Genomic DNA, 26,844 nt, shown 5'->3' on the forward strand with positions numbered 1-26,844 from the left:
TCATATTATTTAATAGTTTCAATGCCATGTTTAGATAATGAAATGCATTCTTGGATTCATTGTGCAAATACTTTCCAAAGTGTTGTTGTTTCTGTCATCGTTGAGCTAGCTAACGAGACAACGGCCGTAAAAATGAGTAAAGAGAGAAAGTCGAGAATAAAAAAAAATTACGGATTTAAAAGTGGAGCCCAAAAGGCCAAAAATGAGAAAGCAAAGGAGGTATCAAAATGTTTCATTTTTCAGATGCAGTTCAAGTGCAGCCGTTTACTAGCACAAGCAATGTAACGGGACCAGAAGAGGATGTAGGTTTCTCATCGCCAGCAGCAGCTTTTAGCGGGTCAAGTGAGCCAAGGCCAAGCTGTTCCATCGTGCCAGAAGAAGCAGCTTTGACAGAGGAGGATACAGGTTGTCAGATATCGGAGGATACGACCCTGAGCACAAGCCAGGCCGGACAAGCTATCCCCGGGCGTGGAGGAAGAGGAGCAGGGCGAGGCTAGAATCGTGGCGGCTGTGGAAGTGGGACAGATGGCCTTTTACCTATCCAACTGACAGGACATTATGCAACAAATGTGGATGCAAAAGGTAAATGGCATGTTATTGCATTAGGCTCGTGTAAACCTACTGGCCCATTCCCAAGAGATGACGAAAGGCGGTGTTTTTTCAAGTCATACTACACCACTACAACCAAGGCTGGAATCAAATTACCACTTACATGGCTATGTTATTCGGCCAAGCTAGATTGCACGTATTGTGATCTTTGCTGGCTGTTCGGAGATTGGAGTGCCCTTTTCTTCTCTGATGCGAGGGTGAATGGGGTGAGAGATTGGTGCCATCTAACATCCAAAATAGCATGTCATGAGACATCCCAGATTCACATGGGTGCCTGTTTGGTATATGAGCAGTGGAAGCTCAATGGCACCTTTTGACGCAGAAATGGAGAAAGGCGTGCGTAACGCAGCACATTTCTGGCGACAGGTGTTGCAGCGCATAGTTAACTTTTTTAGGATAGGGTGCAGTATTCGTAAGTTTGGATGACTGAGTTGCCCAAATAGCCTTTTACTCAGGCCCAGAAGCTAGGATATGCATATAATTGGTAGATTTGGATAGAAAACACTCTGGCGTTTCCAAAACTGTTAAAATGATGTCTGAGTATAACAGAACTGATATGGCAGGCGAAAACCTGAGGAAAATCCATCCAGGAAGTGGGATATTTTGGATGTGTGTAATTTTCAATTGAATGCCTATACATTCTGTTGGGTTAGGACCCAGATTGCAGTTCCTATGACTTCCACTAAATGTCAACAGTCAGACATTTGTTTCAGGCTTGTATTCTGAAAAATTAGGAAGAATGAGACCATTTTGTAAGTGGCATGCAGAATGAACCAGAGCTCCTTTGAGCACGTGACCAAATGCGCACCCTTTGTTCTTTTTCCTTTCAATTGAAGACGCTATTGTCCGGTTGAAATATTATCGATTATTTAGACAATAGACAACCCGAGGATGAATTATAAACATTGTTTGACATGTTTCGACAAACTTTACCGGTACTATTAGGATGAATTCGTCTGCCTGTTGTGACCGCCTTTGAGCCAGTGGATTACTGAACAAAACATGCCAACAAAACTGAGTTTTTGGGACATAAAGAGGAACTTTATCGAACAAAACAGGGACTCTTGTGAGTGCAACCAGATGAAGATCATCAAAGGTAAGTGATTAATTTTATTGCTATTTCTGACTTTTTGTGACTTTTGGCTTGAAAATGTTTGTATGCTTTTGTAAGTGGGGCGCTGTCCTCAGATAATTGCAGGGTATGCTTTTTGTAAGTGGGGCGCTGTGATAAATGTTTTGTATGCTTTTGTAAGTGGGCGCTGTCCTCAGATAATTGCAGGGTATGCTTTTGTAAGTGGGGCGCTGTCCTCAGATAATTGCAGGGTATGCTTTTGTAAGTGCTTTTCAGATAATTGCAGGGTATGCGTAAGTGGGGCACTGTCCTCAGATAATTGCAGGGTATGCTTTCGCCGTAAAGCCTGGATTAACAAGATGTTCATCTTTATTTTGATGTATAACACTTGTATTTTCAAGAATGTTAAATATTTATGTAATTTGAATTTCGCGCTCTGCAATTCCACCGGATGTTGTCGAGGTGTGCCGCTAGCGGGACGCCTATCCTATTAATGTAACTTTCACGCTTGCATCATGTTACTTGGCGTTCAGAGGGCACTGTGAAAAGCTGAGGCAAAGCCAACAGTGGGAATTTTCTCAGTATAATTGGACTGCTGTCATCCGTTAACTACCTCAGGGTCCGTTAACTATCCCCGTCCTCAAATCCAAAATGAGCTGATTTAAATCTTCGCTGAGCGAGTGAAATGTGACATTCAGGGAGACCCATTTTTTCTTTTCTTTCTATTATGGACACCAGACCGGATGTTTCCAAAGTAGACCAGTTAATCCAAGTTCATCGCTATGTGAGATTGATAAGGGATGTAAATAATGTCACCACAGATCTGACCATCACAGTTGTTTTTGGGATTTCTGGAGACTCGACATAAAATCCTAGGCAGCATAGAGGATAATGGGCTGGATATTTCAAAATGGCGTGGGCAGGGGTATGATGGAGCTGCTAACATGAGCCGGGTCTATCCGGCGTGTGCCGGCCAGAATATCAGATAAAGAGCCGCATGCTGTTTATGTGCATTGCGCAATGCACAATCTTAACCTGACTCTCAACAACTCTGTCAAAAATGTGCCAGAGATGAAACAGTTTTATGAGGACGAGCGACTGTCTTCTGGGGAGAGTAGTTTTAGAGTCAACAACTTTAATGCAAAGATTGACATCGTTATCCACCAGCTGTCAAACAGATTTAAAAGTCTGCGGGCAACGTCGAGTCTGTTTGACTCCATCCATCCATCCCACGACCCTGGCCAACGCAGATGATGATGCGCTCTACGAGACCTCAGGCCTGACTGGCTGAACATCACAGCACAGATGTATCAGCAAGCTTCCCTGGCCAATTACTCTCTCTCAGGGCCTATTTGTAAGAAGGAAATAGCCAAGCACACTACGCTGAGAGACCTGGTCAGGATTGTGCATTACAATTCCGTCACATTTTGGGAAGTAGTTACAGCGATGCTCCTTTTCATGACTCTGCCTGTAACGGTAGCCAGTGCCGAGCGCTCCTTTTCCAAAATGAAAACGAGTCAATCATACCTGAGGAGCAGCATGGGACAGGAGAGACTGAGTGGGTTGGCTGTTCTGTCCGTTGAAATCACCAGGGCCGGCACCATGGATTTGAATGCCTTAGTCAATGACTTCGCTGAGCGCAAGGCCCGTCGAATGTCAATCAAATGAGTGAGTAAGCTTCTATTTTCTACAGGGCAGGCTGCCCAGACAGCCTATTTAAATCCAGATTTATTGAGATGAATCTACATTGCTTGTCATTCTTCGACTATGCACGATCTGTCTTAGGAAACCATGTTTTGGTGCACGGCCACTGAGCCATTTCATTGTCATCATAGCCTATACGTTTAACTAGGCTATATGAATAATTAGTAAGCACATGCGTATCATATACTGTTAAGAGACATTCTGCCATTTAAGACATCTGTTTGGATGCTCCTCTTGATTGATTTGCTGGTGTTTTTGCTATCGGCCTCTGCAGGAGGCAGATCATTTGAAATAGCGGTATGTCAGTTTTGCCACCGTGCGCGACTTCAGCGAACATGTCCTGGGTCATTAGCTGTGTTTCTGTCAAGAAATTGATCTATATACTTATGTTTTATAATATAGGCTATTATAAAACCTATTGCCTATTATTTGCCGATAAAAGTTATTTTAATGATTTTTTTGTTTGTATTTGTGCTGAATATATTGTTCTATATTGCGGCTTCTCTGGTAACAGTTTCAAATGTGCATTGCTGTTACAATGCTTAGTAATATTAACACACAGCCGTACCAACAAAATCATTGACATTTTAAGGGAAATATGGGTGGTGGTAGGGGCCCGTAATTGTTTTGGGGCACCTGGGCCCGTCGTGATTAAGATACGCTACTGCCCCTGCTATACAACCACCTGTTCCCACAGCGAGTGCTAACGCTACGCTAGCAGAAACCATGTAGCCTCCCCACAAGGCAAATATACATCCTTTTACACACTGTGTGTGTTTCACACCAAGGCTCTGAGAGTGTTTGCACTGAAGCCATGCCAACCAAATAAACGTTAGCCACCGCTAGCTAGTGTGGTGGGTCCATAAGATGACGTTTCTCACCTACTGTAACGGACACTATATATATATATATATATATATATATATATATATATATATATATATATATATTAGTTACTCATTGTGTATTTATTCCTTGTGTTATCTCTGCATTGTTGGGAAGGACCTGTATGTCAGCATTTCACTGTTAGTCTACACTTACAATTTGATTTGTAAATGTCATTGAGTTAACAGTGTAGTGCGTATGGACCTGGTCTGGAAGGAGTGTCTACATACTGGCCCTCATGTGGCGTAGAAGCATGTAGGAGATCACCACCCCTCTTGGACTAATACGAAGTCATTGTGCAAGTTTTCTCCAACTTTCTCTCTCCCTCTCTCTGCTGCGTATCATCATATTGTATCTAATTATCAGACTCGGTCTGTAGGGAGCTCAACAATGCTCCTCATCAAAGACGGTTTGTTTATCTCCTCACTGCTATTCCTGGCTCCCCATGAGGCCCGGCGTAGTCCCTACGGAGGCTCATAAGCTGGTTATAAGCTGTCCATAGCCCCAATGCCTCCAAACACCAGGGAGGTTGGGGTTTGAGGGAGGTAATCAGGGAGTTTTCTAAGGCTTGGAGCAGAGGATGGGAACTGTGTGTAGAAGAATGAAGAGTAGGTGGGGATGGGTTGCTTTTTACACCAGATCGCAGGTATAAACTAGTGATTGTCATGTTTTTCTAGTGGACTTGATCATTTTGTGTGCGTGGGGTCTAGTCTCCAGTATTCCCTTGGCGAGTAGGAAATATCACTGTCGTTTCTACACAGGAGAAATATATCTCCTGGTCCTCTATAGATCAGTTGGTAGAGCATGGCGGTTGAAAAGCCAGGATAGTGGGTTCAATTCCTGGGACCACCCGTATGTAAAATGTATGCAGGCTTTGGATAAAAGCGTCTGCTAAATGGCATATATGATCTGTTTCTACGTTGTAGGAAACAAAGGCTCTATAATAAAGGTTGGCGGGTGCAGCACATCCTCCAGGCTGTGTTCATACGTACCAAGTCAGGCTAGTCATATTGTCCCGCTGTGTGTCAGCTGTGAGGATACAAACATGTAGTTATACAGTCACTTGCCTTGTGATGCCCGAGGCCATGTCACAAGGGATACGTAATGTGAAACAACACAAGCTAGATAGAAACGTCCAGATAAACAACTAAGGCTTCCAGGTATCTCTGGGTCAGGGCTGATCTAGGATCAGGTCCCCACCTGTCCATATAACTGTATTAATTGTGCTCTTAAAGGCTAAACTGTTCCTAGAGCAGCACTTGAACTACTTCCTAAGGTAAATGATATCTGTGACCTATAACCTTTAACTTCTTGTCACACAGATTGAAGATGGACGAGGCAGAGAAGTACCAACAGAGACTGCAGGCGATCACTGTGAGTCAAGCACCTGACACACACAACCACACATACAGGCCCATGGAAACTAAGCACTGCTCCTTGCGCTGTCTGTCCGTAGCTACTGAATAATTTACCCATAGTGCAGTGTGTCGCACCAGGCAGCCTCCCTCAGCCCAGTAAAACAACGCCACAGTATTTCCATGGAGACACAGTGACAGGGTGACCACCTCTCTATGGTGAGGGTTCCTGTGTGACAGGTTTGACCAGGTGTTCTCCTCTTTTCTTTTACATCTTCACCTCTTCTTTCTGTTTTCTCTTTATTCTCCCTCTGTTTCTATTTTCTTCCTCTTTGTTTATCACTCCACCTCTCTCTCTCGGGCCCCCTCACCCCTCTATCCTCTCTCTCTCGGGCCCCCTCACCCCTCCATCCTCTCTCTCTCGGGCCCCCTCACCCCTCCATCCTCTCTCTCTCGGGCCCCCTCACCCCTCTATCCTCTCTCTCTCGGGCCCCCTCACCCCTCCATCCTCTCTCTCTCGGGCCCCCTCACCCCTCTATCCTCTCTCTCTCGGGCCCCCTCACCCCTCCATCCTCTCTCTCTCGGGCCCCCTCACCCCTCCATCCTCTCTCTCTCTTGCTCTCCCCCTCTCTTGCTTGCTTGCTCTCCCCTCTCTCTTGCTCTCCCCCTCTCTCTTGCTCTCCCCCTCTCTCTTGCTCTCCCCTCTCTTGCTCTCCCCTCTCTCTTGCTCTCCCCTCTCTCTTGCTCTCCCCTCTCTCTTGCTCTCCCCCTCTCTCTTGCTCTCCCCTCTCTTGCTCTCCCCCTCTCTCTTGCTCTCTTGCTCTCCCCCTCTCTCTTGCTCTCCCCCTCTCTCTTGCTCTCCCCCTTTCTCCCCTCTCTCTCTCCCTCTCTCTTACACTCTCCTCCCTCTCTCTCGCTCTCTCCCCTCTCTCTCAGGAGAAGCGTCGTCTGCAGGAGGAACAGGAGAGGGCCAAGAGGGAGATGGAGGAGGAGCGGCTGAGGCTACAGCAGCTCAAGGTGACACACACACACACACACACACTCTGAAGGTCTGACCATCACCCTCTCACTGTCCCCTGACCCGTCACCCCTCTCACTGTCCCCGGCCCGTCACCCCTCTCACTGTCCCCTGACCCGTCACCCCTCTCACTGTCCCCGACCCGTCACCACCTCTCACTGTCCCCGGCCCGTCACCCCTCTCACTGTCCCCGACCCGTCACCCCTCTCACTGTCCCCGACCCGTCACCCCTCTCACTGTCCCCGACCCGTCACCCCTCTCACTGTCCCCGACCCGTCACCCCTCTCACTGGCCCCGACCCGTCACCCCTCTCACTGTCCCCGACCCGTCACCCCTCTCACTGTCCCCGACCCCGTCACCCATCTCACTGTCGCCGACCCGTCACCCCTCTCACTGTCCCCGACCAGTCACCCCTCTCACTATGTAGGACTATTTATTCTGAAGTGTAACGTCAAATGGCCAGAAAAGTGACCACAGACACACAGACACTCAGACACACAGACACTCAGACACACAGACACTCAGACACTCAGACACTCAGACACTCAGGCACTCAGACACACAGACACACAGACACACAGACACACAGACACTCAGACACTCAGACACTCAGACACTCAGACACTCAGACACTCAGGCACTCAGGCACTCAGACACACAGACACTCAGACACTCAGACACTCAGACACACAGACACTCAGACACTCAGACACTCAGACACACAGACACACAGGCACTCAGACACACAGGCACACAGACACACAGACACACAGACACTCAGACACACATACACACAGACACACAGACACTCAGACACACAGACACACAGACACACAGACACACAGACACACAGACACTCAGACACTCAGACACACAGACACTCAGACACTCAGACACACAGGCACTCAGGCACTCAGACACACAGACACTCAGACACTCAGACACTCAGACACACAGACACTCAGACACACAGACACTCAGACACACAGACACACAGACACTCAGACACACAGACACACAGACACTCAGACACTCAGACACTCAGACACACAGACACTCAGACACTCAGACACACAGACACTCAGGCACTCAGACACTCAGACACTCAGACACTCAGACACTCAGACACACAGACACTCAGACACTCAGACACACAGACACTCAGACACTCAGACACACAGACACTCAGACACTCAGACACACAGACACTCAGACACTCAGACACTCAGACACACAGGCACTCAGACACACAGACACTCAGACACTCAGACACTCAGACACACAGACACTCAGACACTCAGACACACAGACACTCAGACACACAGACACACAGACACTCAGACACACAGACACACAGACACTCAGACACTCAGACACTCAGACACACAGACACTCAGACACTCAGACACACAGACACTCAGACACTCAGACACTCAGACACACAGGCACTCAGACACTCAGACACTCAGACACTCAGACACTCAGACACACAGACACTCAGACACTCAGACACACAGGCTCTCTGTGAATATGGTGGTGGATACTGGACAGAACCCCCGCATTCATTCTTCTTTCCCCACAAATGTAGAATGTAGCCATAATGTTGTTCCGCCAAAACTCTACGGACTCATTCCAGCTTGTTAGCAAGGGGCCTACTTCAGTTCCAAACTCCATTCCAAGCAACACTCCTAGTCTACTTGAGAACACACACACCCTTCCTGAAACGGCCTGCCAGAGTTTGGAGGTTTGTCCTTCCTTCACTAGAATGGTTTGCGTGTGTTTACGTGCTCTGCTCTCTGCACTGGACGGCTCCATTGTTTTCACACCACTTCCAGATTGGCGTTCCCACTGCCCTGGGGCGCATTCCTCAAATCCTTGTTGTGTGCTTGTGTACACCCAATGAGAAACTGGTTTCAGGTGACTGGTCTGCCTTAGTCTGCTATCTGGATCCACCTCCAAGAATGATTCCCCCAACCACCCTTATGAGGCTAAATTGTAACGAACTTGCATAAACCACCATTTTTGGTTGGCTAACTTCTAGCCTACAATAATGCCTCTTGTCTGCAACTGTACTGTGTCGACTACCGAAGGAACAAACCCTGCTCTGTACTCCTCAGAGGTAAAGGTAGTATTGACCTCTCAATGGCTGTCACCAGCAGTGGTCTCTAGACTTCCTCAGAGGTCAATTACAGCCTGCTATCACCCCCCCCCAGCTTTAAAAGGGCTATTAAAGTGGCCTAACATGAATAAGAAGAAGCCACGCAATGCTAACTGCAAAGTCCACTCAGTGAAATGCATTTAAATGGACCGTTTTTAAAGAGGTCGTCTATTAAGGGAACAGACTCATTGAAGCGGCATACTCTGAAGGTAGTGTAAAAGTCGCCTATAAAGTTGCTGCCTCGCAGTTCAACAGAGGTGCTATAGCCTTCTAATTGTTATAATCATGTAACCTGATCTGATTTTAGTCCTCTGGGGGAAGGAGGTGGACTGTTTTTGTTTTCAGCCACTCTTGGAGGACGATGGGTATTTCTTAATTATGCAAAAAGTTGCGAGGCTGTCCGCACTCTTTGTCTTCAGTACCTACACACTGTAAAGCTGAAACGTCTGTGTACTCTATCCCTGATGCAGTCAAAATACATATTATTTTATCATTAAATGTAGTAAGGTTTATGCGACATCTTTTGGAGTACGGACCCATCACATCTTTTTACTAATCTGAATTTCTGGGTTTTTACCCACCAATCAAACCTCTGGCCCTCTTGATGAGGTATTTCTTAGAATGAGAATACAATACATTTAATTGAACTTCATATTAGTCCTGTTGGGTTAGAGGGAGGTGTTCTGCAAACACACATTTTGGCACTCTGAGAGGACCTGTGCCGCGACAGAAACAGGAAGGAAGTGCTCTCTGCAGACTTCCTGTCAGTGCTCTGCTGTGCATTTCACCTTCAGCTGTGGTGGTGAGAGGGGGCCAGCGGAGAGGAGAGGGGGAGGGGAAGGCAGTGGTGGGATAGGAGAGACCCTGTGTCCCAATTCGTTACCTTGCTCGCAAAAGTGTGTACTCATTCACTCCCCCTCATGCATTTAAAAGCATTGGATTGGTGTAAGCATAGGCTAGTAATCTTACATCGATAAGGTGAGGTGAGCAAGTGCACACTTGGGGCAGAAAGGAGTGTGTTCCTGTATGAATGTATGGGATATGGGATGGAACACCTGTTGAGGGCTTTATTGGAGTGTTAAAAGGATGGGACACCCGTTGAGGGCTTTATTGGAGTGTTAAAGGGATGGGACACCTGTTGAGGGCTTTATTGGAGTGTTAAAGGGATGGGACACCTGTTGAGGGCTTTATTGAAGTGTTAAATGAATGGGACACCTGTTGGGGGCTTTATTGGAGTGTTAAAGGGATGGGACACCTGTTGAGGGCTTTATTGGAGTGTTAAATGAATGGGACACCTGTTGAGGGCTTTATTGGAGTGTTAAAGCGATGGGACACCTGTTAGAGAGATGTGACCTAAGCTGATTGGATGGGGAGGTTTAAAGGTCACAGCCACCGGCTGACAACATAACAATAGTGTGTGAGAATGAAGACAAACCTGTCAGATTTAAAGACAATGCCATGTTGCATTAAGCTCATGTTGTGTCTGAGTAGGAGTGCATGATTTGGATGATGCCTATGAAGTTGACAATGTTGACTCACATGCTTCTCTTTCTCTCCTTGTGTCCCCCCTCCCCCTCTCCCTGTGTCCTCCCTCTCTTCCTGTGTCCTCTCTTCCTGTGTCCTCCCTCTCTTCCTGTGTCCTCCCTCTCTTCCTGTGTCCTCTCTTCTTGTGTCCTCCCTCTCTTCTTGTGTCCTCCCTCTCTTCCTGTGTCCTCCCTCTCTTCCTGTGTCCTCTCTTCTTGTGTCCTCCCTCTCTTCTTGTGTCCTCCCTCTCTTCCTGTGTCCTCTCTTCTTGTGTCCTCCCTCTCTTCTTGTGTCCTCCCTCTCTTCCTGTGTCCTCTCTTCTTGTGTCCTCCCTCTCTTCTTGTGTCCTCCCTCTCTTCTTGTGTCCTCCCTCTCTTCCTGTGTCCTCTCTTCTTGTGTCCTCCCTCTCTTCTTGTGTCCTCCCTCTCTTCTTGTGTCCTCCCTCTCTTCTTGTGTCCTCCCTCTCTTCTTGTGTCCTCCCTCTCTTCTTGTGTCCTCCCTCTCTTCCTGTGTCCTCCCTCTCTTCCTGTGTCCTCTCTTCTTGTGTCCTCCCTCTCTTCCTGTGTCCTCTCTCCTTGTGTCCTCCCTCTCTCTCTCCCTGTGTCCTCCCTCCCTCTCTCGCGCTTTCTTTCTCCATCCAGAGGAAGTCTCTTAGAGACCAGTGGCTGATGGACGGCCCCTCTTCCCCCACATCCTCAGAGCCTCGTTCCCCGCTGTGGGGCTCCCAGGCCCAGGAGATGGAGCAACACATAGACAAGTAGGAATCTCCTATTATATACCCCATTCTCACTACATTAGCTGTATAGGGCTACATGTATACTCACCACATTACCTGTATAGGGCTACATGTATACTCACCACATTACCTGTATAGAGCTACCTGTATACTCACTACATTACCTGTATAGGGCTACCTGTATACTCACTACATTACCTGTATAGGGCTACCTGTATACTCACTACATTACCTGTATAGGGCTACCTGTATACTCACCACATTACCTGTATAGGGCTACATGTATACTAACTACATTACCTGTATAGGGCTACATGTATACTAACTACATTACCTGTATAGGGCTACCTGTATACTCACTACATTACCTGTATAGGGCTACCTGTATGCTCACTACGTTACCTGTATAGGGCTACCTGTATACTCACTACGTTACCTGTATAGGGCTACCTGTATACTCACTACGTTACCTGTATAGGGCTACCTGTATACTCACTACATTGCCTGTATAGGGCTACCTGTATACTCACTACATTACCTGTATAGGGCTACCTGTATACTCACTACATTACCTGTATAGGGCTACCTGTATACTCACTACATTACCTGTATAGGGCTACCTGTATACTCACTACATTACCTGTATAGGGCTACCTGTATACTCACTACATTACCTGTATAGGGCTACCTGTATACTCACTACATTACCTGTATAGGGCTATCTGTATACTCACTACGTTACCTGTATAGGGCTACATGTATACTCACTACATTACCTGTATAGGGCTACCTGTATACTCACTACGTTACCTGTATAGGGCTACCTGTATACTCACTACATTACCTGTATAGGGCTACCTGTATACTCACTACATTACCTGTATAGGGCTACCTGTATACTAACTACATTACCTGTATAGGGCTACATGTATACTCACTACGTTACCTGTATAGGGCTAGATACTTATTAGATACTCTCGATGCTTGGTTCACACCATAGATACCATACTCACCACACTTTCTTTCTAGGGCTTTCTATACTCTCAACTCTTATATGTGTTGTGCTGTACGTGCAGTGTGTTTGTTGGAGGCCAGCCTCACCTCATAGTCTACACCGTAGCTGTATGAAGACTCTTATTCTCTAAGACATTCTTTACTCTCCATGTTGTCTGTCTAGGGTTGTGGCTGTTTGTTAGATCCCAGCTTCAGATTATACACCCATCTCTGACTTTAGTGGTTATAGTCTCTACACCTCGTAGGGGTTATAGTCTCTGCACCTCGTAGGGATTATAGTCTCTACACCTCGTAGTGGTTATAGCCTCTACACCTCGTAGGGGTTATAGTCTCTACACCTCGTAGGGGTTATAGTCTCTGCACCTCGTAGGGGTTATAGTCTCTACACCTCGTAGGGGTTATAGTCTCTACACCTCGTAGGGCTCGTAGTCTGTGCATCTCGTAGGGCTCGTAGTCTCTGCACGGCGTAGGGGTCGTAGTCTCAGCACCTCGTAGGGGTCGTAGTCTCAGCACCTCGTAGGGGTCGTAGTCTCTGCACCTCGTAGGGGTTATAGTCTCTGTGCCTCGTAGGGGTTATAGTCTCTGTACCTCGTAGGGGTCGTAGTCTCTGCACCTCGTAGGGGTTATAGTCTCTGCACCTCGTAGGGGTTATAGTCTCTACACCTCGTAGGGGTTATAGTCTCTGCACCTCGTAGGGATTATAGTCTCTACACCTCGTAGTGGTTATAGCCTCTACACCTCGTAGGGGTTATAGTCTCTACACCTCGTAGGGGTTATAGTCTCTGCACCTCGTAGGGGTTATAGTCTCTACACCTCGTAGGGGTTATAGTCTCTACACCTCATAGGGCTCGTAGTCTGTGCATCTCGTAGGGCTCGTAGTCTCTGCACGGCGTAGGGGTCGTAGTCTCAGCACCTCGTAGGGGTCGTAGTCTCAGCACCTCGTAGGGGTCGTAGTCTCTGCACCTCGTAGGGGTTATAGTCTCTGTACCTCGTAGGGGTTATAGTCTCTGTACCTCGTAGGGGTCGTAGTCTCTGCACCTCGTAGGGGTTATAGTCTCTGCACCTCGTAGGGGTTATAGTCTCTACACCTCGTAGTGGTTATAGTCTCTACACCTCGTAGGGGTTATAGTCTCTGCACCTCGTAGGGATTATAGTCTCTACACCTCGTAGTGGTTATAGTCTCTATACCTCGTAGGGGTTATAGTCTCTGTACCTCGTAGGGGTTATAGTCTCTGTACCTCGTAGGGGTTATAGTTTCTACACCTCGTAGTGGTTATAGTCTCTACACCTCGTAGGGGTTATAGTCTCTATACCTCGTAGGGGTTATAGTCTCTGCACCTTGTAGGGGTTATAGTCTCTGTACCTCGTAATGGTTATAGTCTCTACACCTCGTAATGGTTATAGTCTCTACACCTCGTAGGGGTCATAGTCTCTGCACCTCGTAGGGGTCGTAGTCTCTACACCTCGTAGTGGTTGTAGTCTCTGCACCTCGTAGGGCTCGTAGTCTGTGCATCTCGTAGGGCTCGTAGTCTCTGCACGGCGTAGGGGTCGTAGTCTCAGCACCTCGTAGGGGTCGTAGTCTCTGCACCTCGTAGGGGTCGTAGTCTCTACACCTCGTAGTGGTTGTAGTCTCTGCACCTCGTAGGGCTCGTAGTCTGTGCATCTCGTAGGGCTCGTAGTCTCTGCACGGCGTAGGGGTCGTAGTCTCAGCACCTTGTAGGGGTCGTAGCCTCTGCACCTCGTAGGGCTCGTAGTCTCTGCACGACGTAATGGTTATAGTCTCTACACCTCGTAGGGGTTATAGTCTCTACACCTCGTAGGGGTCGTAGTCTCTGCACCTCGTAGGGGTCGTAGTCTCTGCAGCTCGTAGTGGTTGTAGTCTCTGCACCTCGTAGGGCTCGTAGTCTGTGCATCTCGTAGGGCTCGTAGTCTCTGCACGGCGTAGGGGTCGTAGTCTCAGCACCTCGTAGGGGTCGTAGTCTCAGCACCTCGTAGGGGTCGTAGTCTCTGCACCTCGTAGGGGTTATAGTCTCTGTACCTCGTAGGGGTTATAGTCTCTGTACCTCGTAGGGGTCGTAGTCTCTGCACCTCGTAGGGGTTATAGTCTCTGCACCTCGTAGGGGTTATAGTCTCTGTACATCGTAGGGGTTATAGTCTCTGTACCTCGTAGGGGTTATAGTCTCTGTACCTCGTAGGGGTCGTAGTCTCTGTACCTCGTAGGGGTCGTAGTCTCTGTACCTCGTAGGGGTCGTAGTCTCTGTACCTCGTAGGGGTCGTAGTCTCTGTACCTCGTAGGGGTCGTAGTCTCTGCACCTCGTAGGGGTTATAGTCTCTGTACCTCGTAGGGGTTATAGTCTCTGTACCTCGTAGGGGTTATAGTCTCTGTACCTCGTAGGGGTTATAGTCTCTACACCTCGTAGGGGTTATAGTCTCTGTACCTCGTAGGGGTTATAGTCTCTGTACCTCGTAGGGGTTATAGTCTCTATACCTCGTAGGGGTTATAGTCTCTATACCTCGTAGGGGTTATAGTCTCTGTACCTCGTAGGGGTTATAGTCTCTATACCTCGTAGGGGTTATAGTCTCTGCACCTCGTAGGGGTTATAGTCTCTGCACCTCGTAGGGGTTATAGTCTCTGCACCTCGTAGGGGTTATAGTCTCTGCACCTCGTAGGGGTTGTAGTCTCTGCACCTCGTAGGGGTTATAGTCTCTGCACCTCGTAGGGGTTATAGTCTCTGTACCTCGTAGGGGTTATAGTCTCTGTACCTCGTAGGGGTTATAGTCTCTATACCTCGTAGGGGTTATAGTCTCTGTACCTCGTAGTGTATTTACATGTATTGTAAGTTTCTTATAGCACTACCTTTTTATCAATGTGAGGTTAAAAGTGAATGGTTTGTTCTGGCTGAGGTTGGAACTGAACGCTAAAGAACTGTGTGTCTGTGTGTGTGTCAGGTTGCAGACAGAGAGTCAACGGTTAACGGAGGAGGAGGAGAAACTGGAGCAGCAGATGGAAGATGGCCGAGCTGTGAGTGACACACAAACCGTCTTACTATACTTGTGAAGACCTTTTGGGGACCAACAATTGATTCACATTTCCCCCCTAAACTCTAATTCTAATCCTAAAATATATTTTTTTACAAGTCAGGACTGGCCTCACTTGGTTTACTACTCTTGTGAGGACATCTGGCACTAAAATGTGCGCACCTACACACACCTACAGACACAGAGAGAATTAGGATGGCCAAGCTGTGAGTAACGCACACAAACACTCACTGATGCACGCAGACCAATTGAATGGGCTAGCTAGAATACATGCTAGAACAAGTAGCCCCGATCATTACGTCCGTTCTTCCCACCAGTCCTGACCGACGAGGCTCCTTTCAGAGGAATAATACATCCCATAATAATACGTCCATGCAGCTTTGATGTAGCACCTCTCGTTCAGAGGCAGGAGCTTTACCAAGACCAAGCCCTCCTTGCATCAACAATGTACCATGCAGCTTTGATGTAGCACCTCTCGTTCAGAGGCAGGAGCTTTACCAAGACCAAGCCCTCCTTGCATCAACAATGTACCATGCAGCTTTGATGTAGCACCTCTCGTTCAGAGGCAGGAGCTTTACCAAGACCAAGCCCTCCTTGCATCAACAATGTACCATGCAGCTTTGATGTAGCACCTCTCGTTCAGAGGCAGGAGCTTTACCAAGACCAAGCCCTCCTTGCATCAACAATGTACCATGCAGCTTTGATGTAGCACCTCTCGTTCAGAGGCAGGAGCTTTACCAAGACCAAGCCCTCCTTGCATCAACAATGTACCATGCAGCTTTGATGTAGCACCTCTCGTTCAGAGACAGGAGCTTTACCAAGACCAAGCCCTCCTTGCATCAACAATGTACCATGCAGCTTTGATGTAGCACCTCTCGTTCAGAGACAGGAGCTTTACCAAGACCAAGCCCTCCTTGCATCAACAATGTACCATGCAGCTTTGATGTAGCACCTCTCGTTCAGAGGCAGGAGCTTTACCAAGACCAAGCCCTCCTTGCATCAACAATGTACCATGCAGCTTTGATGTAGCACCTCTCGTTCAGAGGCAGGAGCTTTACCAAGACCAAGCCCTCCTTGCATCAACAATGTACCATGCAGCTTTGATGTAGCACCTCTCGTTCAGAGGCAGGAGCTTTACCAAGACCAAGCCCTCCTTGCATCAACAATGTACCATGCAGCTTTGATGTAGCACCTCTCGTTCAGAGGCAGGAGCTTTACCAAGACCAAGCCCTCCTTGCATCAACAATGTACCATGCAGCTTTGATGTAGCACCTCTCGTTCAGAGGCAGGAGCTTTACCAAGACCAAGCCCTCCTTGCATCAACAATGTACCATGCAGCTTTTATGTAGCACCTCTCGTTCAGAGGCAGGAGCTTTACCAAGACCAAGCCCTCCTTGCATCAACAATGTACCATGCAGCTTTGATGTAGCACCTCTCGTTCAGAGGCAGGAGCTTTACCAAGACCAAGCCCTCCTTGCATCAACAATGTACCATGCAGCTTTGATGTAGCACCTCTCGTTCAGAGGCAGGAGCTTTACCAAGACCAAGCCCTCCTTGCATCAACAATGTACCATGCAGCTTTGATGTAGCACCTCTCGTTCAGAGGCAGGAGCTTTACCAAGACCAAGCCCTCCTTGCATCAACAATGTACCATGCAGCTTTGATGTAGCACCTCTCGTTCAGAGGCAGGAGCTTTACCAAGACCAAGCCCTCCTTGCATCAACAATGTACCATGCAGCTTTGATGTAGCACCTCTCGTTCAGAGGCAGGAGCTTTACCAAGACCAAGCCCTCCTTGCATCAACAATGTACCATGCAGCTTTGATGTAGCACCTCTCGTTCAGAGGCAGGAGCTTTACCAAGACCAAGCCCTCCTTGCATCAACAATGTACCATGCAGCTTTGATGTAGCACCTCTCGTTCAGAGGCAGGAGCTTTTCCAAGACCAAGCCCTCCTTGCATCAACAATGTACCATGCAGCTTTGATGTAGCACCTCTCGTTCAGAGGCAGGAGCTTTACCAAGACCAAGCCCTCCTTGCATCAACAATGTACCATGCAGCTTTGATGTAGCACCTCTCGTTCAGAGGCAGGAGCTTTACCAAGACCAAGCCCTCCTTGCATCAACAATGTACCATGCAGCTTTGATGTAGCACCTCTCGTTCAGAGGCAGGAGCTTTACCAAGACTAAGCCCTCCTTGCATCAACAATGTACCATGCAGCTTTGATGTAGCACCTCTCGTTCAGAGGCAGGAGCTTTTCCAAGACCAAGCCCTCCTTGCATCAACAATGTACCATGCAGCTTTGATGTAGCACCTCTCGTTCAGAGGCAGGAGCTTTTCCAAGACCAAGCCCTCCTTGCATCAACAATGTACCATGCAGCTTTGATGTAGCACCTCTCGTTCAGAGGCAGGAGCTTTTCCAAGACCAAGCCCTCCTTGCATCAACAATGTACCATGCAGCTTTGATGTAGCACCTCTCGTTCAGAGGCAGGAGCTTTACCAAGACCAAGCCCTCCTTGCATCAACAATGTACCATGCAGCTTTGATGTAGCACCTCTCGTTCAGAGGCAGGAGCTTTACCAAGACCAAGCCCTCCTTGCATCAACAATGTACCATGCAGCTTTGATGTAGCACCTCTCGTTCAGAGGCAGGAGCTTTACCAAGACCAAGCCCTCCTTGCATCAACAATGTACCATGCAGCTTTGATGTAGCACCTCTCGTTCAGAGGCAGGAGCTTTACCAAGACCAAGCCCTCCTTGCATCAACAATGTACCATGCAGCTTTGATGTAGCACCTCTCGTTCAGAGGCAGGAGCTTTACCAAGACCAAGCCCTCCTTGCATCAACAATGTACCATGCAGCTTTGATGTAGCACCTCTCGTTCAGAGGCAGGAGCTTTACCAAGACCAAGCCCTCCTTGCATCAACAATGTACCATGCAGCTTTGATGTAGCACCTCTCGTTCAGAGGCAGGAGCTTTTCCAAGACCAAGCCCTCCTTGCATCAACAATGTACCATGCAGCTTTGATGTAGCACCTCTCGTTCAGAGGCAGGAGCTTTACCAAGACCAAGCCCTCCTTGCATCAACAATGTACCATGCAGCTTTGATGTAGCACCTCTCGTTCAGAGGCAGGAGCTTTACCAAGACCAAGCCCTCCTTGCATCAACAATGTACCATGCAGCTTTGATGTAGCACCTCTCGTTCAGAGGCAGGAGCTTTACCAAGACCAAGCCCTCCTTGCATCAACAATGTACCATGCAGCTTTGATGTAGCACCTCTCGTTCAGAGGCAGGAGCTTTTCCAAGACCAAGCCCTCCTTGCATCAACAATGTACCATGCAGCTTTGATGTAGCACCTCTCGTTCAGAGGCAGGAGCTTTTCCAAGACCAAGCCCTCCTTGCATCAATAATGTACCATGCAGCTTTGATGTAGCACCTCTCGTTCAGAGGCAGGAGCTTTTCCAAGACCAAGCCCTCCTTGCATCAACAATGTACCATGCAGCTTTGATGTAGCACCTCTCGTTCAGAGGCAGGAGCTTTACCAAGACCAAGCCCTCCTTGCATCAACAATGTACCATGCAGCTTTGATGTAGCACCTCTCGTTCAGAGGCAGGAGCTTTACCAAGACCAAGCCCTCCTTGCATCAACAATGTACCATGCAGCTTTGATGTAGCACCTCTCGTTCAGAGGCAGGAGCTTTACCAAGACCAAGCCCTCCTTGCATCAACAATGTACCATGCAGCTTTGATGTAGCACCTCTCGTTCAGAGGCAGGAGCTTTACCAAGACCAAGCCCTCCTTGCATCAACAATGTACCATGCAGCTTTGATGTAGCACCTCTCGTTCAGAGGCAGGAGCTTTACCAAGACCAAGCCCTCCTTGCATCAACAATGTACCATGCAGCTTTGATGTAGCACCTCTCGTTCAGAGGCAGGAGCTTTACCAAGACCAAGCCCTCCTTGCATCAACAATGTACCATGCAGCTTTGATGTAGCACCTCTCGTTCAGAGGCAGGAGCTTTTCCAAGACCAAGCCCTCCTTGCATCAACAATGTACCATGCAGCTTTGATGTAGCACCTCTCGTTCAGAGGCAGGAGCTTTACCAAGACCAAGCCCTCCTTGCATCAACAATGTACCATGCAGCTTTGATGTAGCACCTCTCGTTCAGAGGCAGGAGCTTTACCAAGACCAAGCCCTCCTTGCATCAACAATGTACCATGCAGCTTTGATGTAGCACCTCTCGTTCAGAGGCAGGAGCTTTACCAAGACCAAGCCCTCCTTGCATCAACAATGTACCATGCAGCTTTGATGTAGCACCTCTCGTTCAGAGGCAGGAGCTTTTCCAAGACCAAGCCCTCCTTGCATCAACAATGTACCATGCAGCTTTGATGTAGCACCTCTCGTTCAGAGGCAGGAGCTTTTCCAAGACCAAGCCCTCCTTGCATCAATAATGTACCATGCAGCTTTGATGTAGCACCTCTCGTTCAGAGGCAGGAGCTTTTCCAAGACCAAGCCCTCCTTGCATCAACAATGTACCATGCAGCTTTGATGTAGCACCTCTCGTTCAGAGGCAGGAGCTTTACCAAGACCAAGCCCTCCTTGCATCAACAATGTACCATGCAGCTTTGATGTAGCACCTCTCGTTCAGAGGCAGGAGCTTTACCAAGACCAAGCCCTCCTTGCATCAACAATGTACCACTTAGACGTGTGATCGCTCCACCTCAAGGCAACTGTGACTGTTTACCTCAGAATGACCTTGTATTTTACAACAAAGAATTCTCCTCCTCTTCAAGTCTTTTGTTCTTATGTTTGTATTTCTTCTCCTAACCTTTGATTTTAGAGGTTGTAGAGACGGGAATCGCACGCCGAGCGTGTCGTTTAGTCTCGTAGCCAAGGAGCAGACCGGTGAAGGTTGACTCGTATGATAGTGGGGGTTTTTGTGGCATGGCAGAGATGGGGCTACCCTCAACACTGAGCTTTTGTGTGAGAGGGAAGTCTTTGCATCTCACTCATCTCAAAATCTGCGGCGCTGCTTGTGGCAACGTCATTTCACTGAGTCTACTTTTTTAAAGTAGGTATATTTAGTATTGAGTAGTCGCTGGTGGATGCTGGGCCCTAAAGTCTCATTAGCTCCCTCTTGTGGGTTGAAAATGCGTGAATGACATTGCTCATCTCCCCTTTTATAATGGCATTCCTCATCTAGGGTCACGGTTACAACTTGAGACTGAAAATAATAAAAGAATGGTATGTGGTTGGAGTGTCTAACCCCGCCCCTGTCTGTCTCCTCCAATAGAATGCAGCGGTGGTGGTGGAGGCTACAGCAGGTAGGTGTCACCCGTCTCTGAATGAATGAGCGACTGTCTAGCTGTCATCACCGGTTACTGTGGGCAACCGCTGGTAGCAGTCGTTGCTCCACTAGCTTGATATTACTTGACCCAATCAATTGAATTGTTGAAAGATAAAATAATACATCTTTGTTTCTGTTTGAGTTGGTAATGAATGTGATGTGTGGTAAAAAGACATCGTAAATAACCCAATAGATTTGAACAGAATCGGGACAGTTGAATGTTGGGCTTAATAAACACTGATTTAAAAAGAGTCTTATTTCCATATATTCCCACAGAAGCAGACCAAGCAGTTATCTTGGAGAATGGACAGGAAGAAGTAGAGGCTGAATCCGGTAAGGGGTTAACAATGTTATCTTCATCCTTCACATCTTCATCCTTCACATCTTCATCCTTCACATCTTCATCCTTCACTCTTCATCCTTCACTCTTCATCCTTCACTCTTCATCCTTCACATCTTCATCCTTCACTCTTCATCCTTCACATCTTCATCCTTCACATCTTCATCCTTCACTCTTCATCCTTCACATCTTCATCCTTCATCCTTCACATCTTCATCCTTCACTCTTCATCCTTCACATCTTCACTCTTCATCCTTCACTCTTCATCCTTCACTCTTCATCCTTCACATCTTCATCCTTCATCCTTCACTCTTCATCCTTCACATCTTCATCCTTCACTCTTCATCCTTCATCCTTCACTCTTCATCCTTCACTCTTCATCCTTCACTCTTCATCCTTCACTCTTCATCCTTCATCCTTCACTCTTCATCCTTCACTCTTCATCCTTCATCCTTCACTCTTCATCCTTCACTCTTCATCCTTCATCCTTCACTCTTCATCCTTCATCCTTCACTCTTCATCCTTCACATCTTCATCCTTCATCCTTCACTCTTCATCCTTCACTCTTCATCCTTCACTCTGAATCAATTGAAATGGGTTGTAGTCCCAGAAGACACTACAGACTGTACTGGCCTTTTGATGGTATTTGTATTACAAAGGCAATACGTTGTATTAATTCGTCAGTGGAAGTTCATACATGCATACAGTATCTATGCATTTGAATGAGATGGAATACATATAAATTGATGCTGATGAAGAATCTCATGTGTGAAGTTATCAGGGGAAAGCATAGAAATATAATTTCTAGAACGTGAAAATTCCTTTAGACCACTGCTGTTTGGCTGCACCATGATGGGTCTAGTAATTCTATTTCTATGGGGCAAAGAGCACACAACACAAGCCAAGTCAGTGGAAATGATCTGGTTGGTTGGATTCAGGGTCACAGGGACGGGCAACATGCCTTAGGCTTGGTGCTGAAATGTCACTCCTATCATTAGGACCTTCTGTCATGAGTCCAGAACAGCGTTGATTCTGGAAGCTGCTCTCTCTTCACTTCTTTTAGATTTCTAATATCACTCGTCCCATTGGCCGGCCTCTTTTCTTGTCTTTCTCCTTTACTCTCCATAACTTTCTCCAAGTTTCTACAAATGTTCCACTCTCCTGCTTCTTCCGTGCTCACTATTCTAGCTGGACTTTCCAGAGCTTTGTAAGATTCATGTGCATCCTTGCCAAGGGTCTTGCTGATAGAAGACTGGGAAAATGAGTGAAACATTTCCTAACTATGATCTGTCTGTCTTGTCACAGTTTTAGGAACAGTTGAGGCAGCACTATTGGAACGAACTGAGATCCTCACCAATGGGAGAGGAGAGGGGGAGGGGCAAGCTGCTACCCACAATGCATCAGAGGAGGGCGGACTGCACAACGGGACCAACGGTCCAGTGACAGTCGTCCCTGAAGATGGTGCCATAACCATGACGTTCCTGGGGTTCACGGAGGCGGAGCCAGGCGAGGCTCCGGTAATCGAGGAAGGAGGACTGATCATGATGCGAGCGGAGCGAGTGATTATCAATGACGAGGGAGACGAGCTGGCAAATGATCTTTCCTCTATGGGTCAGGAACAGGAAGTAGACTCGGCCGCGTCCAATCAGAGGTCAGAATCTCCTGAGGAAGGAGGAATTGAGAAGGCGAAACCAGAGACAACTCCTGAAGAGTCCTCAGAAGTAGCAAAAGAGACTGAGACAGAGGCAGACACAGTAACTGGAGGTTTAGGAGAAGGACAGATGGACATAGTAACTGGAGGTTTAGGAGAAGGACAGATGGACACAGTAATAGGAGATTTAGGAGAAGGACAGATGGACACAGTAACTGGAGATTTAGGAGAAGGACAGATGGACATAGTAATAGGAGATTTAGGAGAAGGACAGAGGGACATAGTAACTAGAGATTTAGGAGAAGGACAGATGGACACAGTAATAGGAGATTTAGGAGAAGGACAGATGGACATAGTAACTAGAGATTTAGGAGAAGGACAGATGGACACAGTAATAGGAGATTTAGGAGGACAGATGGAGGGTGTGGGAAACAGTGGTGGAGAAGAAGAGGCACAGCCAGTAGAGGAAGCTCCTTTGTCTGACTTGCAGGCCCCAGATGGCATTGTGGCTGCCGTTCCCGTCTACTCTGAGACCTTACTCACCCCCAGGCCCGACGCAGAGGGAGAGGCTGCAGGCGAGCCGGCAGAGGGCGATGTGGAAGTGAAGACTGAAGTGGAAGTCGAGGGGGAAGAGGAGGCCTCGGTGGCCCCAGAATCAGCCATCCTCCCTGGGGGCCAGTTCCTGGAGGTGTCCCTAGTGGAGCCCCGGACTGAGCCAGAGCAGGAGCCCCTGCTGTTCCCATCCAAGGCCCAGACCCTGGCCTTGGGGGAGCAGGCTCCAGCCGCCCCAGAGACACTGACCGCTACCAGGGGAGAGGCGGAGGGAGGGGTCGATGTGGCTCCCAAACGCAAGACCTGCCAGTGCTGCTCTGTCATGTGATCAATCATTTCATTCGCTCTCTATCTCTACCAAATTCTCCAATGCTTTCTCTGTCTAATACTACAAGAGGGACTTGAGTCTGCCTCTAACACTGTGAATGATGGGGGGTGGTAAGATGGTGTTATTACTGAAGTGCCTTGTGGATCTCCTTCCCTAAGGGTATAGCTCAGTTACCCATCCAGAGGAACCTGGGTTTTGTTCAGTAGGGCGAAATGTTTTGAAATGAAAATTCAAAACCATTGTTTTTCTTATTGGACCAGGTCCAGGTAGGCCCTCCCTGTTCGAGTCGGTTTTATTTTATTTTGATGAACACAACCCTGATGAACACAACCCTGATGAACACAACACTGATGAACACAACACTGATGAACACAACACTGATGAACACAACCCTGATGAACACAACACTGATGAACACAACCCTGATGAACACAACCCTGATGAACACAACCCTGATGAACACAACACTGATGAACACAACACTGATGAACACAACACTGATGAACACAACACTGATGAACACAACCCTGATGAACACAACACTGATGAACACAACCCTGATGAACTCAGTATTTCTTTCTAATGAACACAACCCTGTTAGCCTTGGCTGTGTTACTGTTGGCTGGTACTGAGAATGAAAGACCAGTCTTGATCCATTATGCTATATCTGTGTATCCTTCCTACTATTCACACAGAACCTGCTTTAAACTGAACTGTGCAGCCTGTGATAAGAGTTCTGTTTGGGGGGGGCGCTTATGTGTGTTTTTAGTTAATTATTTTACAAGGGAAATGCTTATCGAAGGCCCTTATCTTATTTTGTCCAATGCAAGGCCTGAGGATTGAATCATGACCAGTACAGTAGGTATGTGTCAGAAAGGCCTGAGGGTTGAATCATGACCAGTACAGTAGGTATGTGTCAGAAAGGCCTGTGGGTTGAATCATGACCAGTACAGTAGGTATGTGTCAGAAAGGCCTGAGGGTTGAATCATGACCAGTACAGTAGGTATGTGTCAGAAAGGCCTGTGGGTTGAATCATGACCAGTACAGTAGGTATGTGTCAGAAAGGCCTGAGTGTTGAATCATGACCAGTACAGTAGGTATGTGTCAGAAAGGCCTGTGGGTTGAATCATGACCAGTACAGTAGGTATGTGTCAGAAAGGCCTGTGGGTTGAATCATGACCAGTACAGTAGGTATGTGTCAGAAAGGCCTGAGGGTTGAATCATGACCAGTACAGTAGGTATGTGTCAGAAAGGCCTGAGGGTTGAATCATGACCAGTACAGTAGGTATGTGTCAGAAAGGCCTGAGGGTTGAATCATGACCAGTACAGTAGGTATGTGTCAGAAAGGCCTGTGGGTTGAATCATGACCAGTATAGTAGGTATGTGTCAGAAAGGCCTGTGGGTTGAATCATGACCAGTATAGTAGGTATGTTCAGAAAGGCCTGAAATCATGACCAGTACAGTAGGTATGTGTCAGAAAGGCCTGAGGGTTGAATCATGACCAGTACAGTAGGTATGTGTCAGAAAGGCCTGAGGGTTGAATCATGACCAGTACAGTAGGTATGTGTCAGAAAGGCCTGAGTGTTGAATCATGACCAGTACAGTAGGTATGTGTCAGAAAGGCCTGTGGGTTGAATCATGACCAGTACAGTAGGTATGTGTCAGAAAGGCCTGTGGGTTGAATCATGACCAGTACAGTAGGTATGTGTCAGAAAGGCCTGAGGGTTGAATCATGACCAGTACAGTAGGTATGTGTCAGAAAGGCCTGAGGTTGAATCATGACCAGTACAGTAGGTATGTGTCAGAAAGGCCTGAGGGTTGAATCATGACCAGTACAGTAGGTATGTGTCAGAAAGGCCTGTGGGTTGAATCATGACCAGTATAGTAGGTATGTGTCAGAAAGGCCTGAGGGTTGAATCATGACCAGTACAGTAGGTATGTGTCAGAAAGGCCTGAGGGTTGAATCATGACCAGTACAGTAGGTATGTGTCAGAAAGGCCTGAGGGTTGAATCATGACCAGTACAGTAGGTATGTGTCAGAAAGGCCTGAGGGTTGAATCATGACCAGTACAGTAGGTATGTGTCACAAATGAAACCCTAGTCCTAACAAAGTGCTCTACTGTTGACCAGGGTCTATGGTCTCTGGTTGAAAGTAGGTCACTGAGTGTACAAAACATTAGGAACACCTGCTCTTTCCATGACAGACTGACCAGGTGAAAGCTATGATCCCTTATTGATGCCACTTGTTAAATTCACTTGCACATGGATTGTGTGCCATTGAGGGTCAATGGGCAAGCAACATATTGAAATGCCTTTGAACAGGGTTTGGTAACAGGTGTCAGGCGCACCGGTTTCAGTGTTAAGAACTGCCACAGCTTTCTGTGTGGATTAAGAAAGGAGCCCCACTCAAAGGACAGCCAACCAACTTGACACAACTGTGGGAAGCATTGGAGTCAACATGTTTTAATCTTATTTTGGTCCATTATCAATTGTTAAAGGGAAAGTATGTTTTTATATCTAAATTCTATGCATTTTATTTTCTCAGTGTATTTTCCATAGAATAAAAACAGTGCTCTGACATGTATATAGCCACCATGAAATCAAGTGGGAGTGGGGGTTTATGTATATCTTTCTTTCAACGGGATACTTTTGAACTATTCAATAATGGTTTAGTGATTAAACTGACACTTGTGAAATATTATTTGATGTCCTGTCTCCTGTCTCACCATTTGTCAACATTGGACAATGAAAAACTACCATGTTGCTCCATTCTAAGCTAAAACACACAGATTATGGAGTAACCTTTGACGGGAAGAGTCCAAACACACAACTGTGCATCCCAAATGGCACCCCGCTCCCTTCATAGTGCACTATCTTTGACCAGGGCTCTTGGGCACTAGGGTGCCATTTGGAATGCAGACACTAACTTTTTCCCACACAGGCTTTTGCCACACCAGTGCTCTGAACATAGCAAAGGTCATTGTATTTTATGAACTGTGTGGTTTGTGCCCTGGATGCTGATTGTCTGATAGCTGTGGTATATCAGACCGTATACCACGGGTATGACAAAACCAGTCATTTGTTTCCTTGGTAACCAGTTTATAATAGCAATAAGACACCTCAGGGGTTTGTGGTATGTGGCCAATATATCATGGCCTGTATCCAGGCACTCCGTGTTGATTTGTGCATAAGAACAGCCTTTAGCCTTGGTATATTGGCCAAATACCACACCCCTCTCGTGCCTTATTACTTAAGTATGCTATACCAAAGCAATACTGTTTGTCTGTAGAAAAAACTCTTACTAAGAAATGTATTAATTGGGAGAGTATAAAAATGGGACAGCAGGTAGCCTAGTGGCTAAGAGCATTGGGACAGTAACCAAAAGATCACTGGTTTGAATGAGCACAAAACTGTACATGAGATGAGCATTAAAAAAACTTTTTTTATTTTGCAATCCTGGAATTTGCCATAGAAAAGAGTCCTTTTCCTGGCACTATAACTGTGCAACTTTCTGACA

At 47.3% G+C, this 26,844-nt stretch overlaps 1 protein-coding gene across 6 annotated transcripts; it reads left to right on the forward strand.

The window, feature by feature from the left end:
• Positions 1 to 359: 359 nt before the first annotated feature.
• On the forward strand, positions 360 to 26,028 carry LOC124027300 (paralemmin-3-like). 6 transcript variants are annotated; one of them, XM_046339762.1, is made up of 9 exons: positions 360 to 582; positions 5,593 to 5,644; positions 6,562 to 6,642; positions 10,967 to 11,082; positions 15,025 to 15,097; positions 20,403 to 20,433; positions 20,733 to 20,789; positions 22,102 to 24,753; positions 24,794 to 26,028. In XM_046339762.1, the coding sequence occupies exons 2-8, from the start codon at positions 5,600 to 5,602 to the stop codon at positions 23,325 to 23,327; spliced, it is 1,629 nt and encodes a 542-aa protein (XP_046195718.1). In that variant the 5' UTR covers positions 360 to 582; positions 5,593 to 5,599; the 3' UTR covers positions 23,328 to 24,753; positions 24,794 to 26,028. The 6 variants fall into 6 exon arrangements, with proteins under 6 accessions (XP_046195718.1, XP_046195714.1, XP_046195717.1 ...); XM_046339758.1 differs by lacking the exon at positions 360 to 582 and having other exon boundaries at positions 24,794 to 25,356; positions 25,404 to 26,028; XM_046339761.1 differs by lacking the exon at positions 360 to 582 and having other exon boundaries at positions 24,794 to 25,309; positions 25,404 to 26,028.
• Positions 26,029 to 26,844: the final 816 nt, after the last annotated feature.

Source organism: Oncorhynchus gorbuscha, unplaced genomic scaffold, assembly GCF_021184085.1.
Source record: "Oncorhynchus gorbuscha isolate QuinsamMale2020 ecotype Even-year unplaced genomic scaffold, OgorEven_v1.0 Un_scaffold_3080, whole genome shotgun sequence".
Lineage (NCBI taxonomy): Eukaryota > Metazoa > Chordata > Actinopteri > Salmoniformes > Salmonidae > Oncorhynchus > Oncorhynchus gorbuscha.